Source organism: Trichosurus vulpecula, chromosome 2 (assembly GCF_011100635.1).
Source record: "Trichosurus vulpecula isolate mTriVul1 chromosome 2, mTriVul1.pri, whole genome shotgun sequence".
Classification (NCBI taxonomy): domain Eukaryota; kingdom Metazoa; phylum Chordata; class Mammalia; order Diprotodontia; family Phalangeridae; genus Trichosurus; species Trichosurus vulpecula.
In genome coordinates, this window is record NC_050574.1 from 430,776,924 (window position 1) to 430,795,948 (window position 19,025).

General features: G+C 36.2%; 1 protein-coding gene across 1 annotated transcript in view; it reads right to left on the reverse strand.

Moving 5' to 3' along the window:
- Positions 1-19,025, reverse strand: part of CFAP47 (cilia and flagella associated protein 47) — a 965,255-nt gene that overhangs the window by 741,096 nt on the left and 205,134 nt on the right. Inside the window, exon 28 of the mRNA XM_036744194.1 lies at positions 16,640-16,849. Coding sequence (XP_036600089.1) covers positions 16,640-16,849 — 210 coding nt within the window. The remainder of the gene's footprint in view (positions 1-16,639; positions 16,850-19,025) is intronic.

Sequence of the window (19,025 nt, forward strand, 5' to 3'; positions counted from 1 at the left end):
AGTAAAAGTTAGCATCAGTTAACTCCACTATCTATTCAGTAATGCACAAAAAATAGACAAAAGAGTGAGAGTGTCAGACACCCCATAGGAGGACCTAAAATCTGTGTGATCACAAGTCAACAGAACCTAAAATCAATGGAATCTCAATTTTGTCTTGTCCATGCCATTATAGAGGATAAAGATATACTCTGGTAAGAGAAATGATTATTTCTCTCTTATATCAATAACCATTTACTATTGAGGAGATCCAGAATTTTTTTCTCTTCCTATTTCCTCATTCTCTAATAGGTTAAATCAGCCCCTGAAAAACAGGGCTGATAATGAGATTGGATTTAACATTCTCTTTCATCTTGTTCATACCACACCCAACTTGGAAAGTTTAGTATGACCAAAAGGTAAAGGGATTTTAATCTAAGTGAAATCCAGCCCATTGTGTTCTAGTTGTTGTGTTTGTCCTTCATTCTGGAAGAGGACCATGACATCAGGGAGATGATGACATGATTTGCGGTTGACTTTGATTTGAGGGAGGGAAGGCCATGCAAGGTCACCAGCCTCACTTTCTCCTCCAGAGCCATCTGGATCCAGTGACCAGATATTCGTCAGAATGACTGGAGATGGCCCAGGATACATTGGGAGACCCTGGCCCTTTCAGGCTAAGGCCTTTTCAGGTTCTCACTTGTGAGTAAGGTAATGCCCATTCAATGAATAGACCTCTTTAAAAAGTTAATCAAGGGATGACCCCTTTAATCAAAACTCAAAAAAAATCAAACTGGGAGGGAAAGACCCTCAGGGTTCCTGGAAAATAGAGAAACAGTTACTGTTTAGTATTTACATTCATTCTGTGCTAAGAGGGTAGGGACCTACTGTTCAATCCAGAGTTGGGTTTAAGGCTTGGTTTTCCAGAAGGAAATCTAGTCGGTAAACCCAAAGTTAAAGAGGCAGCTGAATGGAGGTGGACCCCCATTTGTCTAGATTATCATAGGCGGGGGTTGGGGTGGTGGTGGGAGGGGGTCTAAGTGATCAGCATCACATACCCCAGCCCCTCATTAGAATAGGTCCACTTCTCGTTATAACATCCATTCTTCTCATCAATTGTTAACTAAATAGAGTTGATTGTCATTTGTCAGGAACCCCCACTGGTCCAAGGGCATATAAGAGTCAAGAGACCTCCATGAACTGTTTTTGGTTCACAAGAGATGGCCAAATGACCAATCCTTTTATTAATTACTCACTAGGCATAATTAATACAATGATTAATTACCAAGAAATTATATCCATCGAACTCTTCATACATCACACTGGGCAAGATTGGAGACTTGGCAAGGGGATAGAAATGAGGCAAATGCCAAATGCCAGTATTATCTCCAGAATCCTATATTTACATGAAAGGGCTGGAGAAGGGGACAAAGACTATACACAAGGTAACTACATAACAGAGGAGATAAAGAGAGGACCAAGAACAGTGACTAATTTGGACCACCAGAAGGTAGAGACCAAAGTCAGGGATTGAAACAGAGATTGGACCCTAATCCCAGATGCCAGTCCAGCTTGCTGTTCTAGTAGAATCTTCAGAAGAAGGCAGGGACTAGGAACAGGAACTAGACACCCCATTCAGAAATGTAGCAGGTAATACCAAACATGTTCAGACTGTATTAGGGATAACATAACTTAAACTCCTTCAAGAATGCAAGGGGGTACAACACCCAGCACTAACACCAAGTCCCAGCCTAGGAACTGGGGTCAAAAATAGGAAAAATGTAAGAAAACTCAGAATACAACAAGAAATAATATGGATTAAGAGAATCTCAACAACTAAACCCCAAAGAATAGAATAATTCCACAATTAAGAACAAGTAGAAAAAGAATGCTTTACTGTCTCACTAGTAATGGTGGGAAAGTCAGAATACTCCTTGCTCCCTGTTGTCACTTCTGCAAGTGACTCTCTACCACCATAATAACCTCTCCTTCTTTGAGGTTCATTCAATCCAAATTTATCACCCAATCAATATTCTAGGATCCAGAATCTATTATCTAACAAAATCCAGGACACCCTCCTTCCTTCCTCCTTCCTGTCTTGTTCACAGTCTTTCCCTCCTCTCCAACTCCTGCCCTCATGATAGGGAACTTCGACATATGTCAAATATCCTAAATCCCCAGTTCTTGATCAATTTACTTTTATTACACACTTGTTCATTTTACCTCATCTGCACACAAACATGTTCATACCCTCGATCTTTCCATCATCTACAAGTTTTCCACTTCTGTGTTCACTTGACTGCTTTGCACATCACTTTTCTCATCTCTTAAATGAGGACGAGGATAAATGAGGTACATCTGTGAGGATGTACCTCACAGAACTGTTGTAAAAATCCAGTGAGAAAACGTGTGTAAAGCATTATATAAATGTCAAGTAATAGTAGTAGTAGTAGCAGCAGCAGCAGCAATAGTAGTATAGTCTCTTGTTACAATCTACCTGTAAGAATGCAATAGCCTCCTAACAGCCTCCTTCCACCTTCCCTCTTTATTCTGCATTGATCTGGTCATGTCACACCTTTGATCAAACCCCCTCAGAGATGTCAGTGACCAGTTCAGTGGCAATAAACAAGCAAAATCCAAACTCATTTTGGAACATAGAGTTTTTGTTTGGTCTTGGTAGATGGAAATAGTTTCCTCTCCTATTACCCCCATGAAGAGCTAAAATTCCTTACATACTCTATTTAGTCTCTGTGATATGGACAGCATCTACTAGGATCTCAGCCAATGTGGCAAGCACCCTAGTAGATGGTAAGCTAGCCAATAACAGCCTTACTAACAACACCTAATAAAGCTGAGTCAAAATTAATTTGTTAGCTACATGAATCATTAACCATTCTGGCTGTTTGCACACATATGTCTTTAATGCTCATTTCCAAGAACTTTAGAAAGAAGCAATAGCCATTAAATATATTATGTGAATCAACATTCACAGCCTGCTGATAACCAAAATTTAAAAACTCCAACTGTGATGACATAAAGATGTAAAAAAAAAAGTAAACTCATTTTCATTAAACTGTTTCTTCTATTTGGTATTACATTTGACTTCAGAATATAGACAGGATCTTTTTTATTATTATTAGGCCCTCTTCTCTTCTCCATCTATAACATTTCACTTGGTGATCTCATCAGCTCCTATGGATTTAATTACTATCTCTATGCTGATGATTCTCAAATCTGCCTTTCTTGTACCAATCTCTCTACTGAGCTCCAATCTCATATCTCCAACTGCCTTTCAGACATCTCAAACTGGATGTCCAGTAGACATTTTAAACTCAATATATCCAAAACAGAATTCACTGTCTTTCCACCTAAACTTTCCTCTCTCCTACCTTCCTAGTTGCTCTAGAGAACAACACCATATTCCCAGTCTCTATACTAGCACCCTAGGAGCAATTTTTTATTTCTCACTCTCTCCAATCCCCCATATCCAACCTATTGCCAAGACCTGTTTATGTCACCTTATAATGACAAGGAAAGTGGGACTTTTGTTGTCTTTTGTTTTGGAGTGCTTCTCAGCACTAAGGCAATCTAATGCCTTTGATTGAGTCTTGCCTTTGTTTATAGGAAAGTCCACACCCTGTTACTAATTAGATCATGAGAGATGTGAAGCCCTCGAAAGGTGTGAAGCCCTCTGACCCTGAAGAAGTGTAAATGTTCTCTGAGGCTAGCATTTTGTTTGGGGTTCACTCACCGGAAGAGTGTCTTGTGATTTGACCAGATGAGACTCTGGGTAGCCATTAAGGAGCATCCCTGGCTTTGAAAACCCAGATGTTGGTGCTTCCCTCTCTGGTAACTGTGTATATATTGCTATGTTCAGACAGATAGAGTCCTGTCTGTTGATCTGTGTTATTTTACTCAGTTTATGATTTTTGCTTATAATTTCTGTTTGTGTTTTCTCTGAAGTTCAGGGTGCTGACTTTTCCCCTGAACTAAGTGAATTATATATGTATGTTTAATTAAAGTGAGATTGCAAACCCCTTAAAGTTGCTTTCCTTAGAAAAACGGATCAAAAAACCAATGCTAGCAGCCTTCCTGTGTGCTTGTGTTATTGGTCTTACACAGTCACAGTGGTGGCAAGTAGCACTGTTGTTGCATACCTTTGCAACATCCCTTAAATACACTCCTTTGTCTCCCCTAACACTGCCACCACTCTAGATCAGCCCTCATCCCTTCACATCTGGACTGCCATAATAGCCAGCTAATGGGTCTTCCTGCCTTAAGTATCTCCCTACCCCAATATATCCATGTTCAAAATAGAACTGATTATTTTACCTCCAAATCCACCCTTCTTCTGAATTTTCCCTTTTCTGTCAAAAGCATTACTCTCCTTCCAGTCATCTGGGTTCTTTTCTTTGGTGTTATATTTGGCTCCTCACTGATAACTAATCAGTTGTCTTATCTTATTGATTCTATATTCCAACATCACTTATTTCCATTCCCTTCTCTTCACTCACACAGCCTAGTTCAGATGTTTACCACCTCTCACATTGATCATTACAGCAACCTCCTAATCACACTTGCTTTGGCTTCTAAGTCCCTTCTCCAATTCATCATCTGTTCAGTGACTAAAACATTTTCCCAAAACAAGTCTAATGATGTAACTCTCCTATTCAAGAAACTTCAGTGGCTCCCTGTCACCTTGAGGATAAAATACAAGCTCCTCTGTTTGGCATTTAAAGCCCTTCACAAGCTATTTCCTGCCAACTTCTTCAGGCTTATCCCCATAATTCCCTTCAAACATACCACTGCTCCCTGATTTCAGCATTCAGTATCCTACTTTAATATATTTGGACAGAAGCATCTCCCATACTCAAAATACACCCTCTCACCACCTCTGCCTCTTAGAATTCCAAGTTTTCTTCAAGTCTTGGGTCATGTGTTATTTTCTAGGGCAAGCCTCTCCTGATTCCCCTAGAAATGAGTGCTCTCTCCTTATCCCTCCAACTATCTTGTATCACATGTATCTGTTTCTAAGTTATATTCTCCCAGAAAAATGTAAGCGCCTTGAGTTTAGGGTCCATTCTTAGTTTTGACTTTGTATCTCCAATATCTAGCAGATTACCTTGTATGTAGTAACCACTTAGTAAATACTCATTGGATTGGAGGGTGTGATAAGATGGGATAAATTATGAAAATAATGTTACAGAGCCTTCTATACATGTGGTATTTAAAAATTTAATGAGTATCCATTTTTCTTATATGGTCTTTATGTAGTTATGCCTTAATTCAAATAGAGTCACTGACATCTCAAGATAGCTTCTGACCATGATTTCTGCTAGATATCTGTGAAAACAATGCTGCTAGCAGCTGCTGTGGAAGTATAAGACCAACAACAGCAGCACACAGGAGGGCTGTTAGCACAAGTTCTTTGCTTTTCTAAGGAAAGCAACTTTAAAGATTTTGCAATCTCACTTTAATTAAACACGCACACACACACACACACACACACACACACACATACACACTTATTTCACTTACTTCAGGGGGAAAAGTCAGCACCCTGAACTTCAGAGAAAACACAAACAGAAATTACAAGCAGAAATTATATAAACAGAGCAAATAGCACAAATCAGCATACAGGACATCTATCTGTCTGTCCATAGCAATACACACATAGTTACCAGAGAGAGCAGAACTAACATCTGGGTTTTCAAAGCCAGGGAGGCTCCTTAATAGCTACTTAGAGTATTGTCTGGTGAAATCACAGTAACACTCTTCCAATGAGTGCACCCCCAAAGCAAAATGCTAACCTTAGCATATATATAAGCATATATATATATATATATGTATATGTATATATATATATGTGTGTGTGTGTATATATACATATATATATATATATATATTTCCTCAGCGTCAGCCTACAGAGGGCCTCACAACCATGTGACTTGAACTCATGTGACTTAGGCTTTATTGTGACTTAAGCAGGTCATCAAAGACTCTTGATTGATCAAAAAATCTTGATTCAAATAAAGGCAAGTCTCAGTCAAAGCTACCTGATTACCTTAGTGCTGAGAAGAACTAGAACTCCAAAAGAAAAAAGAGCAAAACAAAAAGTCCCACTTTGCTTGCCATTATAATATCTCAGCTTACTCTAAAGCTAGCCTGAATAACATGAATTAAACATGTGAGATGCATGTACCAATTAGTGACATTTCCCTAGCTTTTTTAAAAGTAAGTCTATTTCATGTATATAATATATATGTGTGTATGTACATATATATCACATTAATTCTCATTGTGATTGGCCTTTTAAAATGATTATTATCTAAATATCTATTAAAAGGAAAAAGAAAAACCTCCAACTTTCATAAAAATCTGCATGTGAGAACAAAGTCAATGCAAGGATATAGTGCATCTATTATAAAAATGAAGGTTTCAAAATATCCCTGACATATTTTAAAGTACAATTCTTTTTTTTATAAAATTCTACTATTAGAAAAAATTAACTTAAGTAAGCCTACTTAAATTTTGAAATGTTTTTCATTGATTTTATTTAAATCTTGGTTATTTTTCAGTTGGAGCAATTGAAATGTTCAAACTTGACAGGACTAAATGTCATTGAATACTCAAGATACAAAATTAGAGATATTAAATAAAATAGCTAAAAGAATTTAATACATGTAATTAAGTGAATAAAAGACATAGTGTTAAGCTTAATGGAAATCTATAAGGTTAAATATTTTCATCAATTATCCAATTTTTTGTCCTTTTCTTTCCAAGATCAGAAAAGTATTCTCTTTTACACAAGACCCTTTCTGTTGTTGGAATAACTTCAGTTTTTAAAATTTTCAGTCTTCTCTATGGTAGGAAATGCCAAAGCATATTTGATTATGATAAATGAGCAGGAAGAAATAATGCTGTTAAAATAAACCAACAAAGAATAACCAAAACAAATTAAGACAGTGAGTACTAATGAAAGAGACTTTACACAGAGATCACTTGCTCTCCTTTCATTCACTTATCAACACCTTGCAGTCTGGCTTCCAAACTAATCACTCTATTGATATTGCTGTCTCCAAAGTTACCGTTAACCTCTTTATTGTCAGATCCGATGACCTTCTCAGTCTTCACCCTTAATGACCATTCTGTAACATTTGACACTTCTGGAACTCTTCTCATAGAAAACCTCTCCTCTGGGCTCTTTTGACACTGCTTTCTCCTAATTCTCCTAATTTGTCGGACAACTCCTCTGTTCCCTTTGCTGTACAATCCTCTATGTCCCATCGGCAAATTGTAGATAAACTCTCAGACTGTGTACTGACCCTCTTCTCTTTTCTCTCTACACATTTTCTCTTGATGACCTTATCAGCTCCCATAGGTTCAATTACTGCCTGTACATACAGACCTCACTTTCTGTAAATTCAAATTATGTAAATTTGACTCTACATAAAAAATTTTGAAAGAAATCTGAGTGAGGATTCTGAATGAGGATCTGATTGAGCTGCTAGCTACAAAGATTTCAGAAGAAGGGGAAGCTTTGGAACCTGAGACTGACCCAAAAAGTTTCACAGTAAAACAGTTGGCAGAAGTATTTTATCATTTGAATGAATTTTTTTCTTGTATTGAAAAGACAGATCCAAATATTTCAAGATTTTTACAAATTTAAAGACTTGTTGAGGATAACATTGCAGGCTATCCATCAGATATATGAGGGAAAAAGAAAGCCACTGTCCAAACATCTCTTGATGGCTTCACTAAAAAAAAGTTGCACAGTCAACCACCAGTGATAAAGGCTAACTACAGTGGGTAGGGAAGGGGCACTATACTGTACACCCATGTTTACTGTACATACTTTGTCATTAACTTTACCTTTCATTTCATAATTCTATTTATTATCATGGTACAGTATTTAACATGTCTGCATTTTAGAACATTTTATGACTTGCATAAAGGTATTTTTTTATGCCTTTGTTATATAGGCTAAGTGAAGTGGCTGGGTAGGAGTAAATTTACATCATGGAAAAAAATCACTTTATGTAGAGGTCTTCAGAAAGGTCCACTTACATAAAGAGAGAACTGCTGTATATAGATGACTCCCAGCTCTCTATATCCAGTGTTCATCTCTTCTGAGCTCCAGGTCCATATGACAAAATATTTTTGGGCACTTACAAATAGATGTACCATTGGTTCAAACTGTGGCAAGTAGAAGATGAAAAGACTAAAGAAAACAAAGATTCAATATTCCAAGTACATTGGTTTATTAAGAAATGCATGCCAATTGCCCAACAAATCAGGGGCACAGAGGCTAATGAAAATTGGCCAAGCTCATAAGCAGTAAGTAACAGGGCCAGAATTCAATCCCAGGTGCCCTAATTCCAAATCCAGCACCCTTTCCGGGACACCATGCTGATTATCTCTTCATATTAATTGTGAGTCAATAAGAACACAGGCCTTATCACCTAAATTTATCACCCAAACTATCAGTTTTGGATATTCAGATTTGCCAAAGCTGAAAGTCCATGTTAAATTCTAAAGAACATTCAATATTCCAGGGCAAACATTCTGAAAAATTATTCTCAGAGTGCTAAACCACAATTGTCACTAAGATTAAGTGATCAAAGAGACAGAAATGAAATGTTTTTGCTTTATTAGTTGTCTTCTAAATTACTATTTAATTTCAGTTACACTAAATTATATGTCCTCCTTTGTGAGAGAGAAAAGTTCAGCAAATTGATGCTATATTCCTGTGGCTTTGTGAATAATGCTACACTCAATAATTATTTCCTTCGCAGAATATACATGTGCTTACTATTCCTTCCATTCCTCCAGGATGAAGAATTCACAACAATTCCTTGTTTAAGAAACATAGAAATGGGCCTCCTGGAAATGTTGCTTCTATCTTTACTGCTACTTCTTTCTTTTTAAGAAGCTTCATAGTAGGAAGTAGAAGAGTAAAAAAAAACAGTCAACTTGCAGATTTTCTACTTCTTGGAACCAAAAAAATGTACCACAGTTTAAGATACTATCAGTTTTCAAATTACTGCTCTAATTCTGCCATTAACTCATGTGCCAGGAACACTGGACTAGACTCAGGAGACTCTGCCATTAAGCTAGTTGTCTCACGTTAAGCAACTCAGTGCTGGGATTCAGTTTCCTATTGAGCAAAATAAAGTGGTCACACTAAAGTGATTCTAAGAATTTCTTCAGTCTCTGAGGAGACTATCCTCATTATTCTATGGTGTTCAACAGTTGGAGTGGAGCAATTACTAGAGTTCCCAAAGAAAGGAAAAGACCCAGTGGACTCCTACACCTCCTACTCCATCCACTGAACAGCAAATGCTTCTTAATTTGCTCTCCCAACCTAGCTTCATTAAGTCTTCCAAAGAAATTCAAAACTTTTCGGTCTATGAAATCGCATGTTTAATCCCTTTCCCTATCTCCATGCTAAGCATATAAAAAGCAGGTAGTAATTTAATTCATAATTTTTGCAGTTGAAGAAATAATGATACAAAGGAATTAAGTAATTGCATTTACTTTTACCAGACTCATGATTTTATCAGTGTAGGAAGTACCCTATGAGGAATTTCCTCTACCAGTGCAGAGTAGGACTCTTTCCAAAACATAGAAGATTACCTGGGAGTACTGAGAGATTTGGCAGCTGGGCGGTAGAGTAGATAGAAGACTGGGCTTGGAACCAAGAAGACTCATTTTCCTGAGTTCAAATCCAGCCTCAACTGCTTACTAGCTGTGTGATCCTGGGCAAGTCATTTAACCCTGTTTGTCTCGGTTTCTCATCCGTAAAGTGAGCTGGAGAAAAAAAATGTCAAACCAATCCAGTATCTTTGCCAATAAAACCCCAAAATGGGGTCACAAAGAGTGGGCCATGATTGAAAGGACTCCACAATAACTCAGAGGTTAAATGAATGGCTGAGGGTTGTAGTCAGAATGTGTCAGAGGTGAGATTTGAATGCCTCTTCCCGGCTCCAAGGCTAGTTCTCTACCCCAGATTCTGCTTCTCACTAAGACCTCAGATAGCCTAAGATGTACATTTGAATCATTTCCTTGCAGTCTCTTCTAAAATATACAAAGTTTCCTGTGCCTTAATATCCATTTATTTGGAAAGGTGATGTTTGACAGCCACAAAAATGGAAGTCAAAACTTCTTAGCTAAGTCTACAATGCATTTTTCAATAAATATAGTTTATATAGTTTTCAATAAATATAGCACAATGATGAGTTAATGTCTAAGTCAGTCTTTAATGTTTCTTTATTGCGTGCTTATTTTTATTGAATCATTTTTAAAATCATTAATTCTTATTTAAGTAAGTAATTATGACCCCTCTATTATTTCAATGAGATGAAGCATAGCAAGGTTTACTAACTAGTAAAAAGGTTTATGACCCCATAACAAGGTTTGATAAGCTACTTTTTCGTTACATAGAAAAATTATTAAAATTTAGTATTATACCATCTCACATTTGGATATCAGATCCAAACGGTTTTTTTAATCCTTCTAAGACTTGATTGAGGGCAAATTTCATGAATATTTCTTTAAATATAAAATATTACAATGTAACTCTCTTAAGACTTATTGAGGTACAAGATATATGTTAATTATTTACATTTTAAATTTCTAAAATATTCTGTTATCTTTGAATAACTGAAAGATCATTTAAAATCCTTCTGTGACCTTTATATAAGAAAGAACGTGATACAACTAAGATCATCAGTAGTCTATAGTGTGCTAAAAGACTAGCAGCTCCTAAAAATATATGGGATTTTGTCCAGTTGTTTTAAGAACAGTACCTGTGATCCCCACCTGAACCGGTTCTCCTCTTCCATAGGAATCCTAGTGGCCTCCGACCAAGGACTCCCTATACTGATTCTGGATTTAGTGGGAATACCTGAAAGGCTTTAGCCCTTATTGAAGCTCAAAATTCCTGAGCCCAAGTGATCTTACAGCTGCAACCTCCCAAGTAGCAGGAATTAAAGGGGGGTACTACCTTGCCAGACTCCATCAGTTTTTCTAGAGGTGAAATCTATTTGGCCTCTGCATAATATTGCCATAATATAGTTAAACCAACTATGTTAACCCTAATGTATACTTCTCAACTTAAACAACATCAGTTCCTTTAATTTTTACTCACAATTGTGAGAATCAAATGAGAGAATATTTATTGAGCACTTAGCAGAGCGCCAGGCACACAGTAATGCTTGTCCACTTTCCCTCCCTGCCCCCCTAGTTCCTGTTTTCTAACTACTTTCCAATCACTTGCTTTCCAGTCCCTTTCCTATGAGACCTCTCAAAATTTGCTACTGATCTGAAGTTATACCATCCAAACCTGAGCATACTATTTGTTCAGCTGGTTCAATGGGAAGATTAGCCCACATTTCTTACATGCTGCAATCCAATTTATGCATCTTGTGATTTGCCTGTTAATTTGACAGGACTGCCTAACTGCTAACAAGTTTAATTCATGGTTCAGTACAGCCCCAAGATACTTTCAAGTTGTGACTAGCCACAAAAAATTATTTAGTCTTCAGGCTATTGGAAGTATATATTGTAACCTTTCTTTGTCTTTCACATGACCTATTAATTGACTTATTTAACATGTAACCAAAGAGCATTTTGGAGACTCTCTAAAGCTAAAGCATGTTTTCTATTACATTTACAATACAATTTATTTTTTTTTATATTAGAATCTCAATTTTAATAGAATTATTACAAGGTTGATTTTTCTTCAGTATTAAATAATTTTTGTTACACCTTACCATCTACAGTATTAGCAACTTTCAGAATGGGGAAAAAACTGGTTTCATGATGAATTTATGGGAGAAAAAAAACTTAGTCATGTTACCCTCCAAGCCACCACATTCCAATTGTATCATCTGCATAGCAACATCCCAACATTACAGGAAAGTTGAAAAATGGAAAGTCAACATTGATGCATACATTTTCTGAGATGGCAAACTATATTTCTTGAGGTTAAATATCAATATCGTGTTTCACACCTTAAAGAAGTTTATAAACAGGTATTCAGTTTAGGTACCATCACTAATTTATTATGTATTATGCAACGGTCTTAAGACAAAAATATTAATGACTTTTTCAATGCCTTCCTTTCTTAGGACAAATGAACCAGAGAAGACACACAGATTCACAATTGGAGTCTCACAGTAGATTTTTTGTCTTTATATCCTTCAGTGTTGAACAGAGAGCTTTACAAATAGTATGGGCTGAATAAATATTTTTCAATTGGAACTAAAAGGGATTTCAGAAGTCATATAATCCAAGTCATACCTTAACTGAGAATCAACACCCCCTACAATGAATTTTCACTCCAAAGCCACTAGTGAGAGATACCACATTCAACTTTTGTTTGTTTCTCTTTGAGTCAAAATCTGACCCTCGGCAACTTCGATTCACTGCTTCTAGTTGTTTCTTCTGGGAAAAGCAGGATAAGCTTAATCCTTCTTCTAAATGACAGTTTTTCAAATGCTTGATGACAGCTATCATGCACACCTTCTGGAAAGACTTTTCTCCAGGCTAAGCAGGCACCCTTCTTTGAACTAATCTTCGTCTGGCATGAACTTGAAGCTCTTCCCCTTCCTGGTTGTTCTTTTATAGATGTTCAACCTGTTACCTATGCCCTGCCTAAAGGGTGGCATCCAGAACTGAACAAAATACTCCAGATGTAATCTGACCAGAGTAAAGTACAGGGAGTCTATAAGCTTCCAAGTCCTTAAGTAGGCTTTTTGGTAAGGCAGTCTAAAATATCATTTCAACTTTAACGGTCATATCATGTTGAATAATATTGAGATGTAATGCTGATATAGATAAAATGGCAAATATCCAAGTTTACTGTAGAAGAAAATAATATTTTAAAAGGCATTCATATAAATAGTTTGCAATATCATACCAAACAATTTCAAAAAGCATAACTGAATTGTTTAATTGATAAAAGGTGATGTGGAAACTAAAATTTCAAATCTCAAGAAAAATAAAGGTACAAATGTTAGAGAAATTGGACAATTGCCTTTGACAAAATTGTTCTAATTTTTTTTGTTGTTGCATGGCACTGAATATCAAAAGTGCATATGAAAAAAAGAAAAAAATGGTGGATTAATCCATAATCAATCAATCAGTAAGAAGAAGTCTAAAAGAAAATAGAAGGCTCTAGAAAATGACAGGTACATAAAGTTATGGAACTTCACCATGGTTTAAAAAAATAAACTTTTAAAATTGATGCTATAGGTTTACTTACAACCTAATTCCAAAACTGTCTATCCATTTTTCTAAGCATTAAGTTAATTATTACAAGACAAAATTGAAAATCAGCTACATAAAATAATAGGAGGAAATCTATCGTATTTGAGTAATTAGATTTTGTTTGGTAGTAGACAAAAATGATTTAAGAATAATGGAATGTGTTTTTCATTTTGAAATTGTATAAATGAGTGATGACAGAATTTCAAAATGCCTCTATGACAGTAATCTTTGATTCCTTTTTAAGAAATTTTTCTTAAATCAGGAACTACAGTAAGAGGTTATTTTAACAAGAACTAAAAAGGAAAAGCAAATGACTAGGAACAGCCATGTGTCTACTTTCAGCATATGTATAACCAATAATGAAGGTAAAGAATACATTTCAGAACTGTTTTAAAAGAAATTAGATTTATCTCATGTAGCTACAACATGCACCATTAGCACCAATATAAATTAAAAGATAGACTTTGTCTTAATATGGAGAAGGATTTCCTAACAATTAAGGGTGCCTGAAATAATAGGCTGACTCATCAGGAAGTGAATTTCCTCATCACTAGAGATTTTCAAACAGTCTGAATTATTGGAGATGCCACAGAGAAGAGACTAAGCTTTCAGCTGAGGAGTAGACCAAGTAAAGTCTGAAGTCCCATTCTAGAGCTTTTGAAGGATTCTATGACTAAAATGTTGAACGCTAATGAAGTTTTAAAAATAAAGCATAATAAAGTACAAGAACATTGCAATGAGAGTCAGAAGACAGTTACAGTCCCAGCTCAGATAATTATTTTCAGTATGACTTGGAATAAGTCACATTGGAAAAATCACTAAGACATACTGGGTCTCAGTTTTTGTTTTTTATCTGTAAAAAGGGGGTATTAAACTGGCAAATCTCTAAGGTCCCATTTAGCTCAAACATTCTATGGGTTCATGGTTCTAAATTCCTGGCATAACAATAGATTTTGTTGGATCTAATATTCCCCTATTTTCTTTCTCCAGAGAGCTCAAGATATTCCTTATAGAATAATTGAATGAATTTAAAATTATTTAAGTGATTAGTATAGGCCAAACTCTGTGCTAAGCAGTAGAGAGATAAATACAAAACACAGTTCCTGCCCTAAAGTAGCTCATCTTCTAACAGGAGAAAACAGTTCATATAAGGGAGCTCAAGTTGGAAAGAGAGAGTGGGGTTGGCAGGGGCAGAGGCTGCTGTGTACAGCCTCCTGTGGAGATGGCTGTGAAGTGGCATGGTGAACCCAGTTCCAGGCAAGAAAAGGGGACAGTTCAGCTGTCAGAATCCAAGGTATCACAAACGGAAATACATGTTCTTGTGGGAGAGAGTCACTCCAAGGTCAGACACTCAGTTCAGTATTTCCTTGCATGTGAGCAGTTGCTGTGGAGATTTTTTTGGTTCTAACATTAAAGTTTTGGGGGTGACTTTGTAAAATGGATGATAAAAAGAAATGGAAGATTGGATCAGAACATACAGTATTTATTCTGGAGTGGACAAATAGATACTTGTTTACTTATCCAAGGGACAAAATATTGTGCTTTATTTGCCAGGAAGTAATAGACATTCTGAAGGAATACAATCTTCATTGCCATTTAGAATCAAAACATCCTGACTTAAGCAAATTGGACACCAATGAAAAACAAATTAAAGCATCCAAATTGTTGGAAAATCTCAATGGGGAACAATAGTTTTTCAAGAAAGTAAACTCATAAATTGAGGTGGCTACGAAGGTTGGCTTTCAGATTTCTAAAGAAATTGATTTCAAACATGATTCCAGAGTACAATAAACTGATTGCTGACAAGAAGTGTAAAATGTCCTATTAACTAAATGTAAACAGTAAGAAAACCTGAAAAATGTCTTAAAACTTGTACCACTTAGCAAAGTAATTTTTAACATTAATGTGATTTCATAGTAAATAAAAATCTTAGGTAATAAGTGCAATTAATTGATATTAATTGAAATTTTTCTTTTTTAAAATATGATTTATTTGCAAAATAGTTTAATCATTAATTACACCTTTACTTGGAAAGTGAGCCACTAAAAACCTATCTGTGGCCCAAAGAAGTTTAGCCTATTTTAATTTTGGCCCTTACCTACTGCCAGTTATCCAGGTCTGTCCTGAAGGCACTTCAAACTCAACATATTCAAAATTAAACTCACTTTCCCACAAGAACTCACCCCACTCTTCTGAATTACCCATCTAAGTCACACAAGCTTCCAGCCTTGGAGTCAACATCAACTTCTCATTCTCTCTCAATCCACAAATCCAATTGGTTGCCAAGACTTATTGATTCAACCTTTGTGTCATCGCTTGAATCTACCTGCTACTTTCCATTCAAATGACCACTCCCCAACTCCAGGTTTTCATCACCTTTTGCCTGGATAGTTACAGTAGATTCCTTAATGGTCTCCTGAACTCCAATTTCTCTCCTTTCCAATCTATTCTTCACATAGTAACCAAGGTATATTTCTTAAATCACAGATAGGATCACTCTGCTACCTAGTAAACTCCATTGGTTCCTTATTACCTATAAGCTCAAATGCAGACTCCTGTGTTTGGCATTTACATTCCTTCCTAGCCTTCATAGTCCAACCTACCTTTACAAATTTATGTATTATTTCCCTTCACTTACTTTATGGTCCAGCCAAACTGTCCTTCTTGCTATTTCTTACATATAATATTCTGTTTCCCAATACTCCACTAGCCTAGAATGCGTTCTCTAATTACTTCTATCTTTTCTTCAAAGCACAGTTCAAATGCCTTCTGAACAAAACTCTTCCAGGTCTTTCCAATTTCTAGTGCCTCCCACCACAAAATTACCTTGTATTTATTTTATATATTATTGTGTACATACACATATACATGTATATTATATACTTACATATGTGTACATATATACATAGATAGATAGATAGACATAGAGAGATAAAGATGTATATGCATTCATGGAACCATTCGTTTTGTATTTGTATCCATGGTGCTTATCACAATGCCTGATATGTGGTGGATACTCAAGAAATGCTTGTTGAATGAGTAATTCATTGAATGAAGAAGTTCAAAAGACTTAGACACATAAAATACAAAGAGAAAGAAATATATTACAACTGAAAATGATTTCTTTTTCTTTTTGCCATACCAAAGATTCATAGTTTCTTTTATAATCTATCAATGATTTAAAAAATAATTAGCAGGAAGTACAACTTACAGTTTTTTTTTAAAATATTGATCCTGAAAGCAAAGTTACTTTTCAGGCTTTATCTTATAATATTAGATGCTATGTTGTTAGGAATTTTTTTCTAACCACTTTAGAATATAAATTAATGATCATTCTTTCCTTTTGATGAACACAGAAGTGCCAAAAATAGTATATATTTAAACACCTTACCAGTTATTTTCTTCATCCAAAAATAGCACCTCAGCTGAAAAAGACACTGGCTTCATTGATTTAAAACTGATGTGAGAAATTAGTCCTGTGTTTATTCCATCTGGTGAGACTTCAATATCTTTGCCATTTGGAAAATCCACAGAAAGGACATCTATCATAACACCGTCATAGAGCTTAATTGTTGGAACTCGGGCATACACTGCTGATTTCCTGTTTTCAAATTAATCATAACTGTTAGTCCAAAATAACTAAATATTAGATTCTATATACATCTGCCAATCTGTTTTGTACCATCACATCAACAAAGTACTTATAAAGATGTTATCAATATTATTCTCTATGTATTTATTATAGTAGGATTATAATAACCTACCATAAATAAGCAAAGTCATTGTTCTAAATATACTTTAACTAAAGCTTCTCTGTATATCAACAAAGAAGCCAACCATTTTAAGATTAGCCTAGTTATAATCATAACATTAGCCTAAACATTACTCTTCTTAAATACGTTTTTTAATATTTAAATTGGGAAAATGAGCAATACTTCTACTTCTAAAACCTTAGTTTTGTTTTTGTTTTTTTTTTTTTTTTGAGGGGGGAAGGCAGGGCAATTGGGGTTAAGTGACTTGCCCAAGGTCACACAGCTAGTACACGTGTCAAGTGTCTGAGCCCGGATTTGAACTCAGGTCCTCCTGGCTCCAAGGCTGGTGCTCTACTCACTGCGCCATCTAGCTGCCCCCTAAAACCTTAGTTTTTGTTACCTACATTTTTTATGTAACTGTGAATAAATAAATGAAATAAAAGAAGGAAGGAATTAAGGAAAGAAGGAGGGAAGGAAGGAAGGAAAGAAGGGAGAAAAGAAGGAAAGGAGGAAGGGAAGGAGGAAGGAAGGGAGGGAGGAAGGAAAGAAATAAGGAAGGAAGGAAGGAAGGAAGGAAGGAAGGAAGGAAGGAAGGAAGGAAAGAAGGAAGAAAGGAAGGAAGGAAGGAAAGAAAGAAAGAAAAGAGGGAGGGAGGGAGGGAGGAAGGAAGGAAGGAAATAAGCATTTTTAAGCACCTACTATGTGCTAAGCACTGTGCTAGGTGCTTCAGATACCCACAGAAAATTAAAACAGTCCCTGCTCTCAAGGAGCTCACATATAGAGGGATTCAGGTAGAATTCAGATGTAAAAGGTTCCATGATCCTCAGGGTTCAGCACCAAAGAAAATAGTAATATATAGTGTTTCATATCATTCCACTGAAAAAACTGTATCAGTTTCTGATGTTGAACTAATTTACAATCCCAAGTTTTGTCTTTAGTAGCATGAACTTTCTTTTCTAGGTTCTTCAGGCTACTGTATCCACAGAAGCAGGTGCCAGGCCACATCTCTACATGCAATTGCTTTCCAGGATGGTAAGGGTGTGAGGACTGGCTGAAAGCAGGACTTACTAAATGTGGGGATGCTGCCATTCTTAGGACTCTCTTGGACTCACCTGCCAGTTGGTGGCAGTTGTTCAACAATCAGAGGTGGTGGGAGTGAGGAAGGTGGCCTCCTCCACAGTGAAATCACTCTCTTAGTGATGGCAATGGGGCCCAGGCTAGAAGCAGGACTACTCATGAGAGAGGGATGGGGGGAGGGAGGACTGTTAATCCCAAGGCTCTTGAAATCGGGCCATCTGGGTCTCAAGGAAGGAGGTGGTGATGGTAATTTTATTCTCCTGGCCTTTTCCTTTAATGATACCCATCAACTGGGCTGGCTCGCCTGCCACGTGAGTATGTTTTAGAACTCTTTATAAGAGGTTAATCATTCAAGCAAAAGTTCCTAGACAAATTTGAAATATTTTCAATGTCGATGCTAATTAACCTTGGAAAATTTTCAAGTAGCCCTTGCAAATGATGATTTAAAAAAAAAAAATCACAAGTTCTAGTTTCCTGTAGATTACTTACCGTCTCTATATCTTCACACTCTCACAGTTATATAAAAAATGTGTAAGTCATGGATATAGAAAATTTCAATAATATTTTAATACTTGGAAATCAATATAATGAGTAAAGAAAAATATCTAATTCATACATTAATTATTTTAGAAAAGGTTGCCCCCTTTTTATTGCCACCACTAACAGAATATTTGTTCTGTTGAAATATACTGCCGCTATAGCTTTGTTTATTTGTTGCTGCCTGTCCCTCATTCTCAAAGAGGACTATGATATCAGAAAAATGATGCCATGGCTTGCAAGTGAATTGGATTTAAGTGAGGGAGGCCTGTGCAAGGTCACCAGCCTCACTCTCTCTGCTGGAGCCATTTGGGTCCAGTGACAAGATATAGATCAGGATGACCAGAGATGACTCCTATAGTCTTATGAAATCGTGTAATCACATAATAGTATTGATTACAAATGAATAAA